The sequence below is a fragment of the Phasianus colchicus genome, chromosome 2 (assembly GCF_987193195.1).
Source record: "Phasianus colchicus chromosome 2, bPhaCol1.hap1.1, whole genome shotgun sequence".
NCBI classification, from domain to species: Eukaryota; Metazoa; Chordata; class Aves; order Galliformes; family Phasianidae; genus Phasianus; species Phasianus colchicus.
The window spans coordinates 106,269,339-106,291,167 of NC_143437.1; the positions used below are offsets into that span (position 1 = coordinate 106,269,339).

Consider the following 21,829-nt stretch of genomic DNA (forward strand, 5'->3'; position numbering starts at 1 on the left):
AAGCACACACTGCTCTTGCATTTAGTCCATGTTGCCTTCACAATTTCAAGGAGGAATCTATGCAGATATCCATAATATTGTCCAATGCCTGTAAGAGGCTCAGTTTAGAATGATAAAAACTAGTAAGCAAGCAAACGTTATTCAAGTCAACTCACATCTTGCAGGAATTAACTACAGTGAATTCTTAAAATGCACAAGCAAAGCTCTACCTATAAATGACACAATCTTTAGACTCCATCCCTACGCCTCCCTCTTCATCCTGCTTTTCTGATCTGTATCCCCTAATAAAAACAAGACAGCTCAACTGAGTGTTTGAAGGGAACCTGGTATCTCACGTTATCACCCATATTTCAACATCGACCTGAAGCAAAATGGAAGCGGCACGAAGGGAGACTTCCTGTAGGTACCACATACCAACTTTCTGTGGCTTTTGCTTTCAGAACCTCAGACAATGAGGTCTACACGGCTCAGACACTAGCCAAGACAAACATTTGTACCTCTGCTTTTGTGAGCTGTTCTCGCAGCTTCTCCACCTCCTCACGCAGCTCCCGAATAATGCGAGCATTGGGGTCTTCGTTCACCACAGCATGATTTACGATGTTCTTGGCCCGGTCTGCGTACCTGAGTGTCGAAAGGGTCTCATCGTAGTTGTCTGCTGCTGGGCTCACTGTTGCTACCATGGCAGTCTTGCTGTTGCCACCAAGGCTGTCCTGAAAAGCGGTCACGGTTATGAAGTTAAAACAGAATGTTTTCTTGGTTTTTGGTTTTATTCAACCTGTCAATGAACTTAGGCAGCAAATAATGGTTGGAAGTGGAGTGGAGCAACTAGTAAAATCAATGTGCTTCTCAGAGCTCCTCAGTTGAGTTCCTCAGTTCACTGTTAATATTTTAAGCCCTGTAAATCAAGTAACATTTTTATTTGCAATTCTCTTTTTTTCCATGGCCCATTTACAAAACGTCATACTCAAGGAGCTCAGGAAGGATCATAACAAATTCAGAATTCAATACGTGTTTTATTTAAATTACTTAAAGATCTCTTAACAGTATGGTTGATTTTATTTCTGTAACCATTTCAAAATGGGCCCTTCCACCCTACTCACGCAGCTCGCAAATCAGAACCCAGTTATGTCAGAAATTGCCCTTTTGGAATTTGGTTGTCAGAAGAAGGGCGTGAAACCACATTCCTGCAAGGCAGTGTGTCAGGATGTGGGGGAAGGAAAGACGCATTCCATTAATGTACTGACTGCAAAATTACGTTTTACAGTCTTGGCTAGTCAAAAAAATAAAATATTTCATTTTAGATTTTGCAGCAAATCTGTCGTTCTTATATTTTCCTTTTTCTCCTCGATAACCCTTTCTGAGAAGAACCACACTATTCACTTTCATCTTTAATAACCCATGAAACCTAGGTCATGCACTGCCATTAGAGCAACGTGACTACATTAGCTTGCTTGTCTAACCATTTCAATTACAAAGCACACACACAGCTTTTCCCAGCAATCATTAAAACAGCCCTTTAAGTATGTCATTAAGACACTTTTTTGCTGTGTGATTCCTAAAACCATTTGACAGCAGCCTGGCTGCTTCAGTGGTCAAATAAGCATTGGCCACAGAAACTGGTGCTGCTTCACTACTGCACTGCTAGAACTCTGCTGCCTCTGCTCATGGAAAGGTGCTGTCATCTCTTCAGCTAGAGAAGATAAATCCATTTGCATTGTGTTCAGCACAGTGAGGTATGCTGGCATGGCTAGAATTTGCAGGTAACGATATTTATAGAGAGGTCAAGCAGAAAGAACGGCCTACTGGCTGCCTCCCACATTTTCTGCATCTGAGGAGCAGCCACTATTTATTTCAACTTATTTCAATTTACATGCCTTGCAGGGATTCACTCTGTAGCACAGAAATGTTTTTCCAAAGCATCTACTGAAAAGTTTAAAGAGCCCAACAAGAGCACAACTCATTCAATGGGATTTCTGTCTCTCCAGAAAAAAGGACTCATCTCCAACAGCTTCCAAACACTAGGAATGGCACTCTGCAACTGCAATCCCTGTTCCCCATAAAAAGATGAGTACTGGGGAGTTGGCCAGGTAAATTGCTTCCAAATAAAGCCTTATCAACTGTACTAATTGGCTCCAAAATAGGATTAACTCACCATCTAAATCACAACTCACTTCTCAGGCAGCTGTTATAGTGATACATCCTTATTGACAATACACCTATTATAAGTTGGGTAAAGTTTCTCTTGTACTGTGGCTATTCAAGCCCAAAGACAGACTGTGTGATAAAGTTCTGTGTATGAAACCATTGTGCTGATTTCACTGGTTTCCTTAACGTTAAGAAAGAAAGGTAAATGAATAGAAAACCAGCTTCTCATTAATGTCTGCAAATCACCCTGGAAAGGCTGGGCTTGCAGTCATACAAACAGAATGGTAATACATATGTGCAGTTATTTTTAAGGCTAAGCTAGCCCAGTATTTAGCATCAAGATTTCTGTTTAAGAAACATAAAAATCTAAAGATTCAAAATTACATTTTTAATAGCAGCTGTCAGTGAAATACACAGAGCTTCTGTGCAAAATGGGAGAACAAGAGGTTCGTGATGATGCAATTTGATAACAAGTCCTCTATATACCATACCTCATTTAATGATCCTTCAAAATCTAAGTCTCTTCTGATCACTCAAGTGCATCAAGTAAAATATGAAAAAAAAGAAAAACTACCTTTACTAGAAGGTGCTTTGTGTTGGATTTTTGTGTTTTTTCTTTACATAGAAGTGGCTACATTTGTGTTTGCCACTCATTCAGAGAACAGGACAAATTCAGTATATTTCTATGACTAAAATCAAACTTGCACTCCAAAACTTTAATTAGCAGGCTACATGATTTTAAGGCTACTGGCTTATATTTTCCCCCCAAATTATCAAACAGTCCTACAAAGCAAGAGAAATCAATGTCCATTTTGGATGAATATAATGGCAAAATCCTCCTGCCATGTTCCTCAGGTTGTAAATAGGACAATGCTCTGCAATTACACTCTTCTGGCAAAAGTAGAGTATACTAGTAAATATATTAGACAATTAAGAAAAAGCTAGTCGTTTTAATCAAAATCTTCAAAGGTAACCATGCCAGTACGTAAAATTCAGTTACATGTGGCAATGACCCAAATTAAATCAGCCCCAAGGTTCTGTGTGAAGTTGTACATTAACTGACCCAGAAAAGATAAATTCCTTCTTCTCTAGGCCATAACATATCAGCAGAAGACAAGAAATTCAGTCTGTAAAGGTACCAATGGCTTCTATCCCGCTACTTTTCCAAAGACAAGCATAGTTAAAATAAAAAGCAGAAAATAAGGCAAAACAATAGTGTTTTATTTCAGTGAATGGGACTCTTCTCCTCTCTTATTTCTCTTTTTAAAAACAGATGGAAGTACTTACTTTAAGTAACCAAGTGAGCACAGAATCACGATAAGGAACAAATTTGTTCTTGTTCTTGCCAGCAGCCTGATCTGCCAAGGCAGAAATAACCAGTCCAAGAGTTGTAAGGGATCTGCACCAAGAACACAAGCAGCCATTAACAAGTGTAAATATTCATAGGGCAAATGCATATTTAGACTGCCCCTTTCTCTCAAAAAATGAGCTCCAATGGGAAAGCTTCTCATACAGTTTCAACCCTTCTTTTCTCACAGAAGCTCGACTGCTCATTTTCAATACATGTTTTCAGCCTTAATAATCATGCAATTAAGCGGTAGTTGCAGGAACACAAGAACAGAAAGACAGATGCCAGCAATTTTAAATAGGCAGAGATCTCATTCAACATCTAAGAGTCCTGAATGTAAGATGGAGGAGGAGAGAGAGGGGAAGAAGAAAGAAGGCTATAAAAGCTGACACTGATTTTATCCTGTTTCAGATACTACATTTAGCAGTCACAGTCACAAAGATGAAAGGAGAAGAAATAATCACCAACTCTTACTTGTTAATGTTGCTCCCTTCTTTCAGCCTGTCTCCTGCAGCGCCAGTCTTAGTTGCCCTTTCACTACCTGCTAAATCCACCAGACTCAGCTTGCCCACCTTCTCACCTGATGTCTGCAAAAGGAATCAGAGAACAGTTATCATTTGTTCACCACTAAAATCAAGTTACATAGTTTGACAACAGCTTTTCAAGCAAAAATCAAGCTTCATTTCTTGGTTTAGCCTTGCTACAGCTTGAACAATATTGTGTGTTAACTCACTAGCTCAGAAAACAGGAGGGTATGAAGTCAGATGTCTTCCAGACATCTCCAGAGGAGGGGAACATAGGGCACATCAGTCAAATGTTAAATCAAGAAAGAGTGCAGAGGGGATACAGGCCAAGGAGCCACATCAAAAGAATCTATGGGGTCTACAGTCTCTGCCTTTGTTTGACTGTGAAAACAACATCCAAAAAATCTCAGATTCTATATCAAGTTTCATTCCTGATTTTCAGTGAGCAGGAATGAACGTGACAATTAGCATTATATGTGAAAATGGTTATAATTGCAGTTAGCAGCATCTGAGTTAACACGTAGCATCTGCTATGAGTTTCAATTCTGTGACGGATTTTGTTATAAATCTCCATTATTCCTCATAATTCTTGCCAATTATCTCACTTGACCCAAAATGGCATTCTGAAACACTCCATAAATTTCATGTAACAATTCACAGCTGAAGAGCTAACATGGTCATTGAGAACCACTTGGTTACATCATCTCCTTTGCAGGATCTATTACTGAAGTACCTCAGTATCACAGTTGCAAAGTACTACATTTCCCTAAATGAACAAAGTAATTACAATCAATATGCTTCCAAAAACATTACTCCAAGTCTTTCAAAATACAATGTAAATGTAAAGTCAGGCCATTCTGAAATGGTCATTTCCAGGACTGAAATGACCAGCAGACAGGAAACCAGAGAAATATATTCCAAAAATTTACATAGTGGTCATTGAAAGACGCAGTAAATACAATCAAAATGACCAACTTGCATCCAAACTGACCAGGACCACAAAAAATTCAGTATGCAGTACTGCCACAGGAAAAACAGAACGGCAAGTTGTGGCAAATCAGGCAGTTTAGCATAGTTTAACTGACTTTCTGAAGTGCAAATGGGAAAAAAATTCGAAACAGGGAACAAGGAAAACTGTCTGCATAAGAGGATTATGGGAGACTGAGGTGAGGAGGAGGAGAAGTCTAAATGCTTCTTCAGATTTACAATGTACTCAATATTTACACACGTGCACTCTTCATATTTGCTCCAGGTACAGCAAACATTTTGTCAAGGCTTTGGAGACATTAAAGAATTGCCTGAGCACAAGCTTTGGTATCAGAGATCAATTTCAATTTTAGTTTATCACATTTTCAGTAAGGGATTAAATAATATTTACATATAAATGTATTTTTCACACTTTGAAATTAGCAAGAGTTTCTGTTTATGAAGTTGATCCTTTGTATGTACTTACATGAAATAAACCTTTGAAGGAGACTGCCACATGTACTCTCAATTGTTCTTCTTGTACTCCTGTCTTCCATCTAAATACTATGCATTTACTTTCTCCTCCAAGTCTGTACTGCAAACTGTTGCTTAAAAGCAAGTTTCTTTTGTTTAGATTCTAGGATTAGGAGATGCTTCCTCCACCCTCTAGTATGCCTGCTCCAACTCTGGACCTGTGTTTCTGCTCTCCATTTCAAAAACCACATTTCACTTATCTATTAAAACTGATTTCCCTACATTTGACTGCCAGACATGAGCAGTACAAGGACTCTGCTAGATGAGGTCACAGCTAATCTAGTCCAGTGCTAATAATGAGAATGGGAGACTACAGTAAAAGACCTTCAGAGATCTTTTCCACTCAACATTTTCATAGTCCATGAAATACACTAAAGCACAAGACATGTATCCAGACTTAACATTTGGACTTTATAACATGTTTTACTTACTCCTGATTGCACATCATAGAGTGTGTGGGTGAGGATAATCTTGAAGACTGCGTGGGACCGACTGCTCTCCTCATTCATGTTGGTTGCAGCCACTGTGCGAGATTTGTTGCCCTCAGACATCAAGGACTCGATGTCCTAGACACAATTTTCACAGCCATAAGCATACCTGCATTATCATGCTTTTCTGTTATCTACCAAAGCAATCTCATTTTGGTGAAATCTAGCAAGCATCTTCCACCACATTTCCCACTGTTTATTCATACAATGTAAGTAACAAATATTTTTATCTTCCCTTTATAGTCTAGAAATTAAACAATGTTGTGAAATTCAGCTAGTGTGATACTTGGGAAATACGTAGCTCCCCTGCTTTAGTGTTTTAGAACACTTGTAAAATACCTCTTCAGACCTTTTATTTACCCACCTAGCTGGATGATACTAAAGAAAACCAAAACCAATTGAACAAAAGCACACCACAGAACACTCTGACTCGGTATGCTGAATTATGCAAAGCTGCTGGGCAACATAAAACGGAAATGCATGCAACGTATCTTTTATAAACAGAAACTGCCAAAGAGAGGCAGATAAATACATGGAGAGACTACAAAAGCAAGGACTTCACTGTTTTCATGTTTTGCTAAAATGGTAGAATTCCAGCCCATATTTTTAGTGATAGGACAAGGGGGAATGGTTTTAAACTAAGACGGGGGGGGGGGGGGGGTTAGGTTGGATATGAGGAGGAAGTTTTTCACCCAGAGGGTGGTGAGGCACTGGAACAGGTTGCCCAAGGAGGCTGTGGATGCCCCATCCCTGCAGGCATTCAAGGCCAGGCTGGATGTGGCTCTGGGCAGCCTGGGCTGCTGGTTGGCAACCCTGCACATAGCAGGGGGTTGGAACTGGATGAGCACTGTGGTCCTTTTCAACCCAGGCCATTCTATGATTTTATGATTTCTCCCATTGTACATCAATACTTCTTAAAAACTGGGGCATTTTACAAATTCATACACGTATACTTGCTACCCAATTAGTTATAGTACTGCCCAATAGGAAAGTTTCAAGCAATGTTAATGAGTACCTGTTATATAAACAACCACTTGTTTGTATTTCCAGTGTGCCTGCATGCTATTTGTAAGTGACAAAAAGTGACAAGGAGCGATACTGAAAGCCTGTCTATGCTAGCTGCTGGTTCTGTAATCAATCACTCAACACCTCTCATTAATACATGCTAGACTCATCTTAAATTTGGGAGGAAAGCTGTTTCATTACATAGTTCAACGACCTTGAGAGTTACTGAATAGTACAGAATGAAAATAAGTTTCTGCTACTGACTCTGTTTTCCCCAGTGATCACAGTACAACAGTTGTACAGCTCTCTTGCTCTAAAATCCACATTTCCACCATGGCAATTAGAAGTAGGTTAATAATTTTGCTTAAGGGCAGTACCCTAGTGTACAGGATGCCAACTCAAGCCTTTCATAAAACTGATCCTTACCTTGTAGCTAGCAACAGCTAGTTTGGATAGCCCATCTACATAAGGACCATAAACACTGTGTTCTCTAACTTTTAATGACTGTCGGCTTCTGGTTGGAAAAAAAAAAAGTTATTTATAAGCACATGCCTGATGTAAGCCAACATTTACAGACAATCAGCTTCTCAATGACAGGTCACAAACATGATGGCCTTACAGTTACCAAAATAAAGCACAGAACAAGGACTGTAAAGCAACTAAGAAGTCTTATGTCTACACATACAATGCTGACACAGAAATTTTTGTCACTTCATAGAAGCTGGCATTAGACTGAATTTACTCCAAGCTTTTAGCCTTACTGATTTATTTTTATTTAAAATAAAAAGACACTGACATGAGGAGGAAGAGAAAATCATCCAACCCAAATGCCTTAGAGGGGATCCATTAAGGCAATTCCTGGATGTGTTCAAAGCCAGGATAGATGTGGCTCTGGGCAGCCTGGTCTGCTGGTTGGTGACCCTGCACATAGCAGGGGGTTGGAACTAGATGAGCATTGTGGTCCTGTTCAACCCAGGCCATTCTATGACTCTACAATTCAATGAAGTTGGTATGTTGAAAGAAAGAGTGTATGGCAACACACTACAGTGTTCACACATACATTACCTACCCTTTTGGGTCAAGAAGATCTCTGACTTTCTCATTGTATATCTCCATGTAGGATACTTCCACTTTAAAACTCTGCTCTTCATTTTCCTCCTTCTGTGCTCTTTCAAAGAGACCACTGCAAAGTCTAGGGATTAATCCAGGTTGGTCAGCAGTACCCATCATTGTGTATGATTTTCCAGATCCTGTGTGATTGAATTTATAATTAGTAAACATGCAATACAGTGGTTTTTGCTGTGAGGAAGGCAAATGTGGAGAAGAGGTAGACAAAAAAATAATATTATAAACCTGGCATTTTAGTGAAAGACATTTGTGCAGTTTTCTATTTTAAAGCAACCAGAACATCATCAGTTAAAAACAATACAATTAAAAAGAAAAGAAAAACAAGTAATTTACTTCAAACTGACAGAGAAGACTTTCAGACAGACAGTTCTGCTGTAGAGGACAACCCACTGATACCCACATGCATGTCACAACGAAAAAAAATCAGTTGGACAAGCATATTCATTTTTGCATATTACTTTAAAAATGATGATTATAAAAGCTTATTCTGACTGCAGAGGCAGAAAATAAGGGTGATGCACTGAACTCAAGGACGGTCACGATCAAAGATAACAATCCAAAGTGTGAAAAATAAGGGTAGCCAGCAACAGATACAAGCATTTCTCATCCTGTCCACCTCATATCTAATGTTAGAAAAGAGAAGAAACATTTTCTGATGCTTGCACAACATAAAAATGTCTGTGTTGTAAGGCATTTCTCCTGAAATAATGTCACTATAGCCATGGAAAGTCTCCACTCAGAACATTAACAACTTATGTGTTTTGCATACATTCTGAAGGGACTTACCAGTTTGCCCATAGGCAAAGATGCAAGCGTTATAGCCTTCAAAGGCATTCTGAAGAATATTCTCTCCAAGGCACTTGAAAACAACATCTTGACCTAAGAAATAAAACACACATGCTAGCATTCTAACAAGGTAGGAGAGTGTTTTTTTCTTGTTTTGAATTCTTCAATAATTATGTAAAAGCAAAGAGCATTTTTTTGGCTGTTCTTGCCTAAATAAATTATTTAGCATTCAGTATTTACTCCCTTAACAGTAGCATGCTCCCTTAACAGTAGCATGGACATCAGCTGGTAGATATGCTCCAGATGTGTACTACTACAAAACTCAGAATCTATGATTATTGTGCATATGTGTGCATAACAGCATGCTAGCAATCTTCATGCTCAAGAGTTTTATCAGCAGAAAATCTACTACCAGCTGCAAGAATTCACCCATTGGTGAGTGACAGCACCTCAACATATCCTCAACCCATACATCTTAACTATTGCCAAATGTGATTTTGCAGAGAAGAAATCACCTCTACGTGGGAAATAATACAGACCAAGATGCATGCATTAGCAAAACGTAGGGTTATCACTTCTTGAAGAATTGATGGCACAGGTTGCCCAGAGATGTGGTTGATGCCCCATCTCTGCAGACTTTCAAGGCCAGGCTGGACCTGGACAACCTGATCTAGCTGTGATGTCCCTGTTCATTGCAGGGGAGTTAGACTAGGTGGACATTAAAGGTCCTTTCCATCTCTAAGGGATCTGTGATTCTATGAATTTCACATAATGAACACTGCTTTTCCTTTCCCTCATTAAGTCCATAAGTTTACACTCAAGCCAACTCAAGACTTGATGCATACAAACTCTCCCATCAGAACTCTGAATAGCTGTGCCTATCTAAATAGTTTGGGTCAAATAAACCCACTGTATATCACACTCAATTCCTCACTGAAGTACTACTCATCAGGGAAATTACAAATATTGGGATCCTTTATTCATTTGTTTTTAAATCCATGGAAACAAGCTAAACTAAATACAATTTTTAAAAGAAAACAAGGATGAAAAAAGGAAAAGATTTTAGAACTTAACAGTTGGTGATATTTCAGATCTTACCAAATCTATTTGCCAAAATATGCTAATAATACCCCAGAATCTCTTAATTAAATACTCCTATATTAAATTAGGCTCTTTTAATATATAAAGCTCTAATATTAAGCTCTAATAAGATGCTCTCATCAGAACTGGAAAACAAACAGGTGTATTATAGCAATATTCCTCATATCCTGGAAAGAAACTGACTTGATGCTTTTAAAATGATGCACTTAGAACAGTATTCAAAATATAAATGTAAATATGAGTAACCCATTATTGTGATGGATTTCTCAATTTCCTGCACTGCAGATGGGTACCGATGCCTATTGCTATCCTAATCATCATCTTTAGAAAAGAAAAACAGGAATGATTTAAGATTTTCCTTTTTCTTTTGACAACAAGCAGTCATACTGGCGAAAGATATTCCATGCCATATGGTCTGTGCCCTTTAGCAAATACTGCATTATAATTAGACCATTTGTTCTCGCAAAGCTACAGCAAATATTACCTGCATATTTTTCTTTGACAGATTCATCCATAGACCAAAAGCAGTGATCGTAAGCAAACACCTGTAGAAAAACAACCAGGAGGGGATTTAATGGAAACCACTGCCAAATAAAACACGTTATCCCAGTTTTGATAGTGCTGTATTGTGTTGGCTAACATCGTGCTACTTGGGCCCATTCTGAACGCAGTGTGCACTCCTGAAGAATTATTTATTTCCTATGAATTCAGCAACTGAAAACAAACCCTTCATCTTCCTACACGAAGGCCCGTTCCTTCGTTGTATTTTTTCCTTGCTTTTATTTCTTTTTTTCTGCTATGTGAATCCTCGTCGATGTTCTCCAACAGCTCTCCACGAGGCAACCAAGTGGATGTCAAGGAGCTCTCCTCATCTTTCTTCAGTCCCATCCTTCCAATTCATTTCTCACAAGACCTGCTATTCTACAAACCGACAGATGTCCCCTGGCTGCTTCTGCCTACCACCTCCCAGTTCTTCTTGTCTGCATAAATTAACAACATGCCTTAGGGCAGAACCCTTCTGTACATGAGCAGTGTGTATTTATATACTGCTGACAAACAGAAGAAGCCATCACCAAAGTCTATGAGCAAATGAGCTGTATCACTAGAGGAATAGTGCTGACACCTTTTCAAATGGAAAAGTTTCAGTTTTGCACTGAACCCATTTAAAAGCATCTTTCGCTGTGACAGCTGACCCCCAATAGGGCAGTGCCTGCTCCAGGATCCCAGGCTGCAAAAATAGATGTTTGCAAACCAGTGCCTCTGGCTGTGCATTTGTAAGCAAAAAAAAAATTAAAAAACCAGGGTAGGAGCTGGTCTACTTTCAAACAGGCAAAATCCATTCTGTAGGATATAGGGAAAAGTGCCATGGGTTGCACTTTGCCTGCTTACTCCTCATCTAAGTTTAATTAAGGCTGCTCTTTTCCCTTTAGACATTCGTTATGGCTACAGAGCTGATGTCTGCAGCACTTCAGATCACGTTAGCAGAGCAAGTGCACTCTGCCAACATCTCAAATTCACCTTCTGAACGCCAGTTTGACTATTTCTGAAACTCTGCTAAAACATTTCCCTGTTCAGGCTCAGTGAAGTCTGTGGTCTATGCTAAAGGCACCAACCATGCAGCAGTGTATACACAGATAAGGCACCCTAACGTTTTTCATTTAGTAAAGATTGTAGGAACAAAATATGTTGCATCATATCTACATCAATAATAGAAAAACCCTCCAGAGAAATATTGATTCTGTACTGACTGATCTCAGTTATGCCATTCCGTAATGAATCATATCATGGTATCTGAAGAAATCATTTAAGGATTCACAAAGCAGGAAAGAGAATCTTTCTCAAGTGTTTATGCTAATTAAAGTAAGTTAGAAAAATTATACAAGTATTGAAAATCTGGACTACCAACATATCCAGCACTATTTACATCTATGAAAATGCTTAGTGCAGCAAAATCCTTCAGATTTAAACAACTTATCTTCAAAAATGCATTCCTTTTTTGACACCCTCCCCCTTTTTTATAAAGTACAGCGATGTTGCAGCATCATGTAAAACAAAATAGTTTATTTTGCAACCTCTAAATAAACAAACTGCTGTTTCCCTGATTGAAATTGTGTGGTTTTATTTGGTTCTTTGAATTTATAAAATATACACACACTACTGTAACACATCCCAAGACATCACTGGACATATGACCACAGCAATAAAGCTGAATTCCGGTGTGCCAGGATAAAGATAGATATCAGCATGCCAAGTACAAAGTCATGGGATCAACAAAATGAGTCTGCTACAACACAAATACCAGAAAATGCTTTAAAAAACCCACAGACCAACAAGCAGTCTCCCATTCACAGCCTGTAATGCTGAGCATGTATGTTCTCATTTGTTCCCGTGACTCATCTTTTGGCAGAGGCTACACAGTGCTCTTCTGCAGCAAGGAAATGCTTCGAGTTTCTTACTCAACAGCTGACCAGCTGCAGGGCTGTTTTTCTGAAATGCTTTCAATATTTGGCTAACACACGACTGACTGAACCACAAACAAAATCAATAAGGGTCCTTACCTTCGGCTGGGTCCTGCTGCTCCCAGAAGCAGCAGCAAGGATACGGTGCAGCATCCAGGGCAAGAAAAAGAAAGACAAAAGAAAAAGATTGTTAGCTAAAGGGACTTCAGCTTAATTGCTCTACTGTTAATATCTCATTTTGGAGCACTGCATTTAGAAAGTTTGTTTCTTTCCTTCCATCTTTCCTCAAATGAGAGGAGAATAGCAACTCCTTTACTTTGTCATGTGCACAACTGAAAACTTTCTGACAGAACACTGTGAGCACCAGAGCGGTCTGTAAGACAACAGCACAGCAACAGTCAGTGCACCAATGATTCAGACACTGGCACCATGTTATGCAGCATTTTCTCATGCAGAGGGCTGAAGAAACCCTGCAAACACAGCCACAAAGAAGTGATGCTCTCTTTGCCCTGGGCCTTGCAAATGGCATTGGTAAGTTTCTGCCATCAGCAAAGCCTTGCAGCAAGCATCACTGATTTCTTTCTTTTGACAGAGCAGGAGCTGTGTAGCATCACTTTATGCTGCTTGGGTTGAGAAGTGAGTTGAGGAATCGTGATGTCAGCACGGTCTCTCAAAAATTATTATTTACAAACCAAGTCCATCATTTCTTTTTACTTAGGCTTCAATTTGATACGAATATAACTCACCTACCAGGACTGAGCAGAGTATTGGCTAGCAGTGGCAGTTATTTCAGCCAATGTTACCCTGCAGCAGCCACGTCACAGGGTCATTCAAGTGAGCAGGGTAGCTCCTGTTGGTGAGGAAGGTTTATTCCTGTTCCTACAGGAAAATCACTCTTCCTACAGAGCAAGGCAAACACGGAGCTTGGGCTCAGTGTATGAGTTCAGCAAACAGACATGCTGCCCTGCCCTTGATTAGAGCAGCAGCTCTGCTCTGTCCCAGCCCAATTCCCAGCAGGATTATCCTGTGACAGCACACTTGACCTTTCCAGCCCTCGGTACAGCACATATTACTGAGCATCTGGATTAAAGCAGCAATAAGGATATAATCTGAAAAGTCCTATCACATACTTTAAGAGGATGGATTACACTAGGCTATGTATCAGGCTTAGTTTAGACTGAAGGTCTTAAAACGAGTATCTCATTTTCTAAAGATGTGCACATACACACGAAACCATGTTTCACTGTCACACTTAATGCAAGAGCACACAAAAGGAAATCTTGCATCAAAGGACATCAGTATTTAGGGTACAGACAGCTGTCCTATGCTCTTGGACTAAAAAAGAGCAAATCTGACAAATGTTTCCCAAAGGAAAGGATGGAGGGTGCACACTGTACCACAGAGAAGCATGCTGTGCACAGCTTGACCCATCATCCCACAGCTGGGCCCAGCAAGCTATGAAATGATTTTCAGCCCAACTGGAAACCCCATGGGAAATAAACAGATGGGAGGAAGCAGCACCCAGACTGCTGAGTGTTCCCAGGAGGCTCCCTGCCCCACTACAGTGCACTGTGTCCAATGGCAGACAGAGCATCCTACACAAAGCACTGCCAGCCATGAGCAACCAATGCTGCCTATTGTTAAGGTTGAGGCAAGCAACAAAACCCAAGAGCATCCCAACAGCTCTTATGTTGCACTAGCTGCAGGACCAAGACACGCTGACAAGACATGAGTATAATTCCCCTCCCCCCCCAAATTTAGTGGGGAAAACAACACAAGAAGGGAGGAGAGATGAAAGATGAGTGTGCAAAGGCAAGGACAACTCAAGACTTATCTTTCTGTGTAGCTTAAAGATAGCAGCCAGCTGACAAGTCAGCACATACTCTGCATCACTCATAGCAAATCCTGCTTCTTGCTGCAATCTGGTGAGAACTGGGTGAGCAGGAGGACAAAACTGGGGGACAGCAAGTCATACAGCAGGGGGAAGAGGTACGGAGGCTGTATGATGTCATGTAATGAACCAGGGGTATTTTATTTTATTTTTTGTTCTGAAAAAGAACATTTTCAATAGCAGTAGTGACATTCAAACTATAAACTTGGATGAGGGTGATTTTTTGAGGGTCATGAGGCACTGGAACAGGTTGCCAAGGAGGCTGTGGATGCCCCATCCCTACAGGCATTCAAGGTCAGGCTGGATGTGGCTCAGGTCAGCCTGGTCTGCTGGTTGGCAACCCTGCACATAGCAGGGGTTGGAACTAGATGATCACTGTGGTCTTTTTCAACCCAGGCCGTTCTATGATTCTGTGATACTGTCCCTAGCACAAGGCTATGATTATTCTCATGGAATGAATATGTAATATTTGAATATTTTCAGAAGATTCTGGAAAAGGAATGCACAGTAAAAAGTTTCAATTTAAAGTAAAAAAAAAAAAAAGAAAAAAAGGGAGAGGAAACTACTTCAACAATAACTACGAATTGGGGAAGTCCTGGAAAATCCCCCAGAAGCATTTACTGCTTTCCACTTTCAATCTTCCATAACCACTGCAGCAGTAAGCACATCAGATTCCAGTCCAATTGGAGCCATATTGTGCCTTTCAGCAGGAGCTGCTCAACAGAAACTCCAGAAAGAAGCTGAAGACCCAAGCAGAAAAACAAACTGATGAGGAAAATCTACGTAGACTTCACAGCAGAAAGCTCTTGGCATCTCCCAGCAACACCACACCTTCAGCTTTGCTCCTGAGGAGTTGCCAAGGCAGCCAAGCTTGCTTGCCTTAGATCGATTTGTATTCATTCATGCTTTATTATAAGTAAAGCTGGCATCACGTGTCACGGTAATTCATCCTTTGGATGCAAGAACAACTCCATTTAGCAGATATTTTATTCTTTTTAAAGTTCGTGTGGATATAATCCAAACCATTCAACTCTTGAGTTTTCTTAAGCTTACCATCAGCTAATTTGTCAATGTCCCTGAATTACAGACCCTATTATACCACGATGACATGGACTCCATGCTCCCAGACAAACCTGAAAGAGAAATGTTGTTGTAACTCTGCCTTCACTTCTGCTCAGCACATGTGGGAATCTCAACACAACATGTGGGAATCTCAACATGGGACAGGCATCCCTAGTGCTGGTCTCAGGATCAGTGCAAGGTGAAGAAACTCGAGCGCAGCACCTACAGGACAAATGCCAGGTGATCTGTAGAGGTCCCTTCCAACCTCAGCCCTTCTGGGATTGTATGAGTAATCTGTAAATAAAAGCAGTGCAGTAGCTACATTGAGTTCTGACTTATTTGTATCACATCTCAGCTGGTCCCCAGAACAAGTGACTAATGCTATGCTGGGCAGGGTTAATTGTCCCCATGGCTCTGAACAGAGCTTCCCCACTCCAACTCATATCTGGAAAAACAACAACAACAAAAACACAGTGGGGGAAAGATGCTAGGAACATCTAAGAAATTCAAATCTCACATTGACAGAATCTCCCCATATGGCCACAATAAGCCAATGTGGGCTCTGTTTGAAGAGCAATGGGTTAAAAGTTAATGGCTTCGTGGGCTAAGGGGTTTTTCAAAAATTTCATCCTTCAAACAAGACTTCTAAGTGTGAGCCATACCTCTGAGGGTAAATACTGGATGCAGATGAAGTTGAACACCAAAAGGACCTCTGCATCGCTCATGCTGTCTCAGCATTAAACCTCTGTCTGGACTGAGAGGCAGGATTTAACACCAATTTTTGCAGTCTTGTATTCTGGAATAGCCAAGCTTATGATTTTCAAGTTTACCATCTCCATGAAGAAGCAAATAAATTGTCTGCTGTACTGCAAGAGCCTCCTAGCATGAAGAAGCTGATAAGGTAAAGGCGTTACTGAAGAGCTCTGGCATCAGCAAGCCACAAGGCAGACAACTTCACGTTCAAAGCTTGGGAGCTTGCCTATCTTTCTCGAGCAGATTCCTGAACTGGAAGCATATTTCTAACTGATTCAGAATGAGGTTTTCTGACATTGAAATGTTATGACTTTTGCTCTCTACATTTCAGCTCCAGAATCTCTTTCCTAAAGCCAGTTAATGGCAAAATTAAATTTAGTAATGCAATGGGTTGTCAAACAGAGACATAACTGAAATACAGCAGTATGGCAACAGATAAGAAAATGTAGAATTCACTGAGAAGCTGTTTCCTTTTCTTCCACGTATCACATGAATACAATTCCAAAGCTTTTTTTTCCACACACAATGAGAGGAAATGTCTACTAAATCAGGTTTTGATCACTTCAGGCTCCTTTATCTTGCAATACCTAGAAATAAACTTTCCAGAATATAAACTGCTTAAGGTTGTTGTGCTTATGTCTATAGAAGCTCTTTCCCCATTTCTTAACATAGGCCAAGTACTATTAAAATGTTGTGCCCCACAAGATTGCTCCAATTTCTAGATGATAACCAATTAATACAGCTCTTACGGAGTTTCAGTTTTCCTTCCCCACCAATACTGACCTCTGGCAGAAAACCACACTGCCCTATTTGAGAAAAAAGAGCCTGCAAGCAGATGTACTCCCTTTAAAACAAAGTCCCCAAATATGTCAAAGAAAATGTAAAAGAGCATAGAGGGTTCAGAGCTCAGATTTGTGTAGCTAAAAGGAACAAAAGTGATCACTGTTACTTAGAAAATTCCTCTGGTGCTGCAGGCATTCCAAGCATACTTGGTGGTTACTTAGTTTCTACTGACAAAACTCATTTTTGCCAGCTCACTCAAAAAAAAAAAAAAGGCTTGAAAAACAAGAATTTGGGCAGCACAGGAGCTCTGTGGGTTTGGGGTATTTTCTTGTCAAAGCTAAATTTCCCATAATGTTCATCTCCTCACATTCAAATGGTGCACGTATCCCATAAAGTCATTGTATGACAAGGGGATTACAACTTCATCCTTTTGTTTGTATACACTTAGATGTTGGGATGCTATTGTGCTCTAAGAGAATGTTTGGTAAGCATCCAGTACCCAGACTTTCATTCACTATTGTGCATTGTGCTTTTTAATAAAGCCTGATGCCTGGTCTAGTACTAAATGGGGAGATTGGTGGTCCTGCCTGTGGCAAGGGGGTTGGAGATTCATGATCTCTGAGGTCCCTTCCAGCCCAGGCCACTCTGTGATTCTGTGTAATATTTTCTAACCATTGGAGAAGGTAGCAGGAGAAACACCTTACAGTTTGGCAGCCTTTCAGCTCCACAGAGAGATCTCCAGATGGACACACCAAGGTCCCAGCCTGGGACATGGCATTAAATCCTTCTGCCTCTGGGACAGCCACACAAGTGGCTTCAATCCCAAGCAATCAGCCCAGGAGTGGTGTGATGAGGCAGAGAGCTCAGGGTGTGCATACATACATGTACAGGTGCATGGAAACACTGCTCATGTGGCAATCTTGTTCAACTGCATCACAGCATCAATGTAAGCGTAAGGATCACATTCAGCACAAACTTAAGCTGAAGGCAAAGGGCTAAAAAGCTGTCAGTGATCTACGTGGTTAATCCTAAAATAAGATGTGGTATGCTATACAAAGCAAGCAGGTTAGACTTAAAAACATCATTGAAATGTCCATGCAAGCCACAGGCATAAAGGATACATCTCTCTACTGGATACACTGAAAAAAGAGCAGTACCACAGGCTAACAAATTAGAGGAAAAACACTACATCCAGTAGGCTCACTAGTGGGATGTTTGTGTAGAAAAGCTTTCCTGATGTGGACATAATTACAAGTTGTAAAGATACTTCAATTATTGTATTTTACAGGAAGGGGGAAGGCCAGTCTGAATTTTCACAAGGCTTCTTCAGTAGCACAACAGAGCCTGCACAAACAGCAGTTGTAGGAGGGTAACACTGCCATTAGAATTACCTCATCCTACTGCAAACAGGAGGAAAAAAACAAACAAAACCCAACCCTGTGACCGTCTGACTGCTACTGGAATCCTTCAGGAGTTTCATAAGAACTGCCTGAAATGGTGCAGCACCCAATTAGACTATTTCCTGAAGGCATACGTATGCAGAATTTCTCATTCAACTATCAAGGTGCTCTTTGTTCCTTTTTACAATCATTTTATTTTCCTTTTCTTTTTTCTTTTTTTTTCCCCAATACAAAATACATGTTCCATAATGGTAGCAATAAGTATTTTCCTTGTACATTTTCAGCCTATCCTTTTCATCCTCCCCAGATCACAAGCTCTCATTTCTAAGGATCCAGGACTTCCAGTTCAAAGTTTTGTTCATGCCTTTAGTCCTAGTTCCTGCCAATATTCAGAATGAATGTGCAATCAATGCAGAAACCACTTCATGAAGCTCCAGTCCACCATCCTGAGGCTTTTTGGTTTAGATTGTTGTGAACAAGTCAACAAGTCACCAGCAAACACTGCAACCTTACACAAAGATAAGATGTGAATCAAGAGCTGTGCTTGGACATCCCTAACCCCTTCTACAATGATTTAAGATGCCTACTTTAAATCTGTGGGCAGCAGGTGGGATTTACAAGAGCTCAAACAGATGACAGCGTCTGTTTTTCAGCTACCTATAGCAGTCTGGAGCTACAGTTTGGAAAGACTGGCCTTGCTCTTCTCACTTCAGATTTATCTCAATGCTTAATATGACTCCTTAAAGCAAGATGGTTTCTCTTACGGATACAGCAGAAGGGTGGAAGTAGGAAGCAAGCCGAAGCAATGCCTGCATCTCCTCCACCAATAGATGAAATGTGCACAAAGTAACTCCCCCCTGCCCTTGTACATGGTGTGACAAGTGTCAGCACTCTCGTCCTTCAGGAAGAAAAACTTGCTGACACTCACAGAAATTTCTAAGGGAAGTCTGCTGGTAGCTTGAAGTAGAAAGAAAACAGAGAAAGAAAAATAAAAAGAAATAATAAACATTGTCTGCTGTCAAGTCCAAATCCCAAAAGAACTTATATTTATCTAGTGAATACCCATGCAATTTAGTTATTTCAGCTACAAAAACTGCAATTGAGGAAACACCTGCCAGCTTGGTGGCCTAACCAACAAGTCAAACAGCCTCCTTCAGTTTGTCTTCTGGTTCCACAAACGTGCCTTCTTGTCTTTAAGCCAGAAGTAACAACCTCTTGAAGGGAATGCCAATCTGAGGAGACACCTGGACTCAGTTCTCCACCTCTTTCAGCACACCCACTAGCCACTAAGCAAGCAGGTAACATGTGAAATGGGTGCAGTTCAAAAGAGAACATAATTACGGACACCTTTTGTACAAACTCAATCTTGGTGCATACACAATGTGTTTATGACATTGTTTATGGGGAATTCCATTGGATATACTGTCTAGTTTCTGAATCAGGGTGCAGTTTCAGCATCACTGGGTGTCTAGCTGTTCAAGTGGGCTGCTCTGGGCACAAGCACAGCATACAAGTTCATAACTTGGAGCCATTTTGGATGCCTCTTGAACTAGGCAGCTGAGATACAAAGTGTTATTTCCAAATGGCAAATCTACACACAGCATATTTTGGATCCAGCTCCATGTTAGAGACTCAAGTAGTATTTAAAACACACATGGGAAAGCACAAATGACATTGATCTAGCTGTGCAGGGGATGAACATAAGAGCTGTAGGCAGAAAGGTTTGGTCATTAGCATAGAAGATATTAGTCTTGCTTCCATGGTTCAGTAGCCACCTGAATTTCCCTATTTCAGCCCATACACATTCCACAGTCTCAGTGATAAGCGAGAGGCTGTTGCACAACAACTGTGTATTATCAACCTTAACCTCCCAGTGACATCCAAGGAGCCTGGAAGGTACAAGAACAGCACAACACGTCTGAACCACTCAAATAAAACACAGTCTGCCAACAGCAGCTTGTCAATATGCTGGCATCTTAAAAACAGCACTTAAAAAAAATCTTCGTGCATTTGAAAGTCTCAAGCATTTGGCTATATAGTAAAATTACAGTGTTTGATATCTTTCACAGTAAGGAAAAGTGTTACACTGTCTTTTATTCTTCCCAACAGCATGGACTACACATCTAACCTCCTCTCTGCTCAACTCCTTCAGTAGTGTCTATATTTCTCCAATCCATTTTAGCAAGCTGATAATAATATGAAGACAATAAAGCTGGAAGCAACCAACTTTGACATTCAATGTCAGCTAAATGTCAGCAATGTGAAGTATCTGGCATACAGTGATATGTTACTCTTTCTTCATGAAGATCTCAAACCTTTTTGCCCAGCACCTTACTTATTTCAAATCATAGTTCTGCCACAGAAGATGTTTAAAAAGATGTTAAGAAGAGATTGCTTTCCTCACCTACCCATATCCCCACTACTATCAAGAATAGGAGTTATTTGCTGTTGATGTTCTTCCAATACAGTATGCTCTCAGAACTCGAATCAAGTTACTAGACTAGATGGCATGAGAAAATAAACAAAATCTTGTCTGCTTTGCAGGGTAAAATGCACCAAGCTGCTCTGCTCCCTGACCTAGAAAAGAAATCCTCATCCTCAGCGTGTCATTCGAATCAGCTGTTCCTTTCCCACATGGGTGGGAAGCCTTTGGAGGGAGTAAGCTATAATTGACCCGTTTGCTGAAAAGCAAAGGGAAAATACAGCATATTATGAAAATTACAGGCAAGCCTTCACCATGACAGCTCAGCTCCTGTGTCCTGTATCCGCCTTGCTAATAGCTGGGGACTGCTGGCAACACGTCACAGTGCTCTAGGCAAACACTCCATTCTGTTTAAACCTAGAATTACACAAAAACATACAGATCTGCGTAACGAATGTGTTTCACAAACAAAAACCACCTTTGGAGTGAAAAGGAGAGACAAACCCACGCAAAGGCTACACGTCAAAGCCTTGCAGGCTGCCGATGCACACAGTCCACACAAGGAGCAGATGAATGTATGGCTGCAACGTTGGCACTGCCTGAAGCTGCTGCAGTCCTGAGCAGGACTAGAACAGTGCAAGCATAATCAGTGTTTTTATTTCCTTCTATTTGCAAAACAGCTATTTCTTCAGTACTTGTGGGGAAAAGCCCAAACTATTTCTAAGTCAGTGCTACCAATTCACCGTAGCATTTCCCCGTGCCCTTCAATTTCCCACATTCAGTTTTTGTCTGCAAGAAGAACTTACGCATCTGCTTTGTCTATTCTTCTTCCTCCCACCTTAGCACATCGCTGTGGTCTTTTCTAAGTGTAGGAAATACTTGTGAACTATTCTTGACTCACCACACCACAGAACTATTTCAAAGCACTGCAGTTCTCTCACGCCCATTGTGTTCCAGCTGAGCGCTCTCATTTGGGGAATCAGATAATCCTGAAGTATTTCATGGGGAAGGTCATTTTGAATACTCTTTCATTC

At 40.5% G+C, this 21,829-nt stretch overlaps 1 protein-coding gene across 2 annotated transcripts in view; it reads right to left on the bottom strand.

The window, feature by feature from the left end:
• Positions 1-21,829, bottom strand: part of KIF13B (kinesin family member 13B) — a 124,028-nt gene that overhangs the window by 63,312 nt on the left and 38,887 nt on the right. For both annotated transcript variants that reach the window (XM_031603833.2, XM_031603832.2), the window contains exons 3-11: positions 12,584-12,599; positions 10,510-10,570; positions 8,925-9,017; positions 8,080-8,260; positions 7,437-7,524; positions 5,949-6,083; positions 3,968-4,080; positions 3,433-3,544; positions 498-710 (exon numbers count right to left, since the gene is read on the bottom strand). In XM_031603833.2, the coding sequence (XP_031459693.2) occupies positions 498-710; positions 3,433-3,544; positions 3,968-4,080; positions 5,949-6,083; positions 7,437-7,524; positions 8,080-8,260; positions 8,925-9,017; positions 10,510-10,570; positions 12,584-12,599 (1,012 nt within the window). The remainder of the gene's footprint in view (positions 1-497; positions 711-3,432; positions 3,545-3,967; positions 4,081-5,948; positions 6,084-7,436; positions 7,525-8,079; positions 8,261-8,924; positions 9,018-10,509; positions 10,571-12,583; positions 12,600-21,829) is intronic.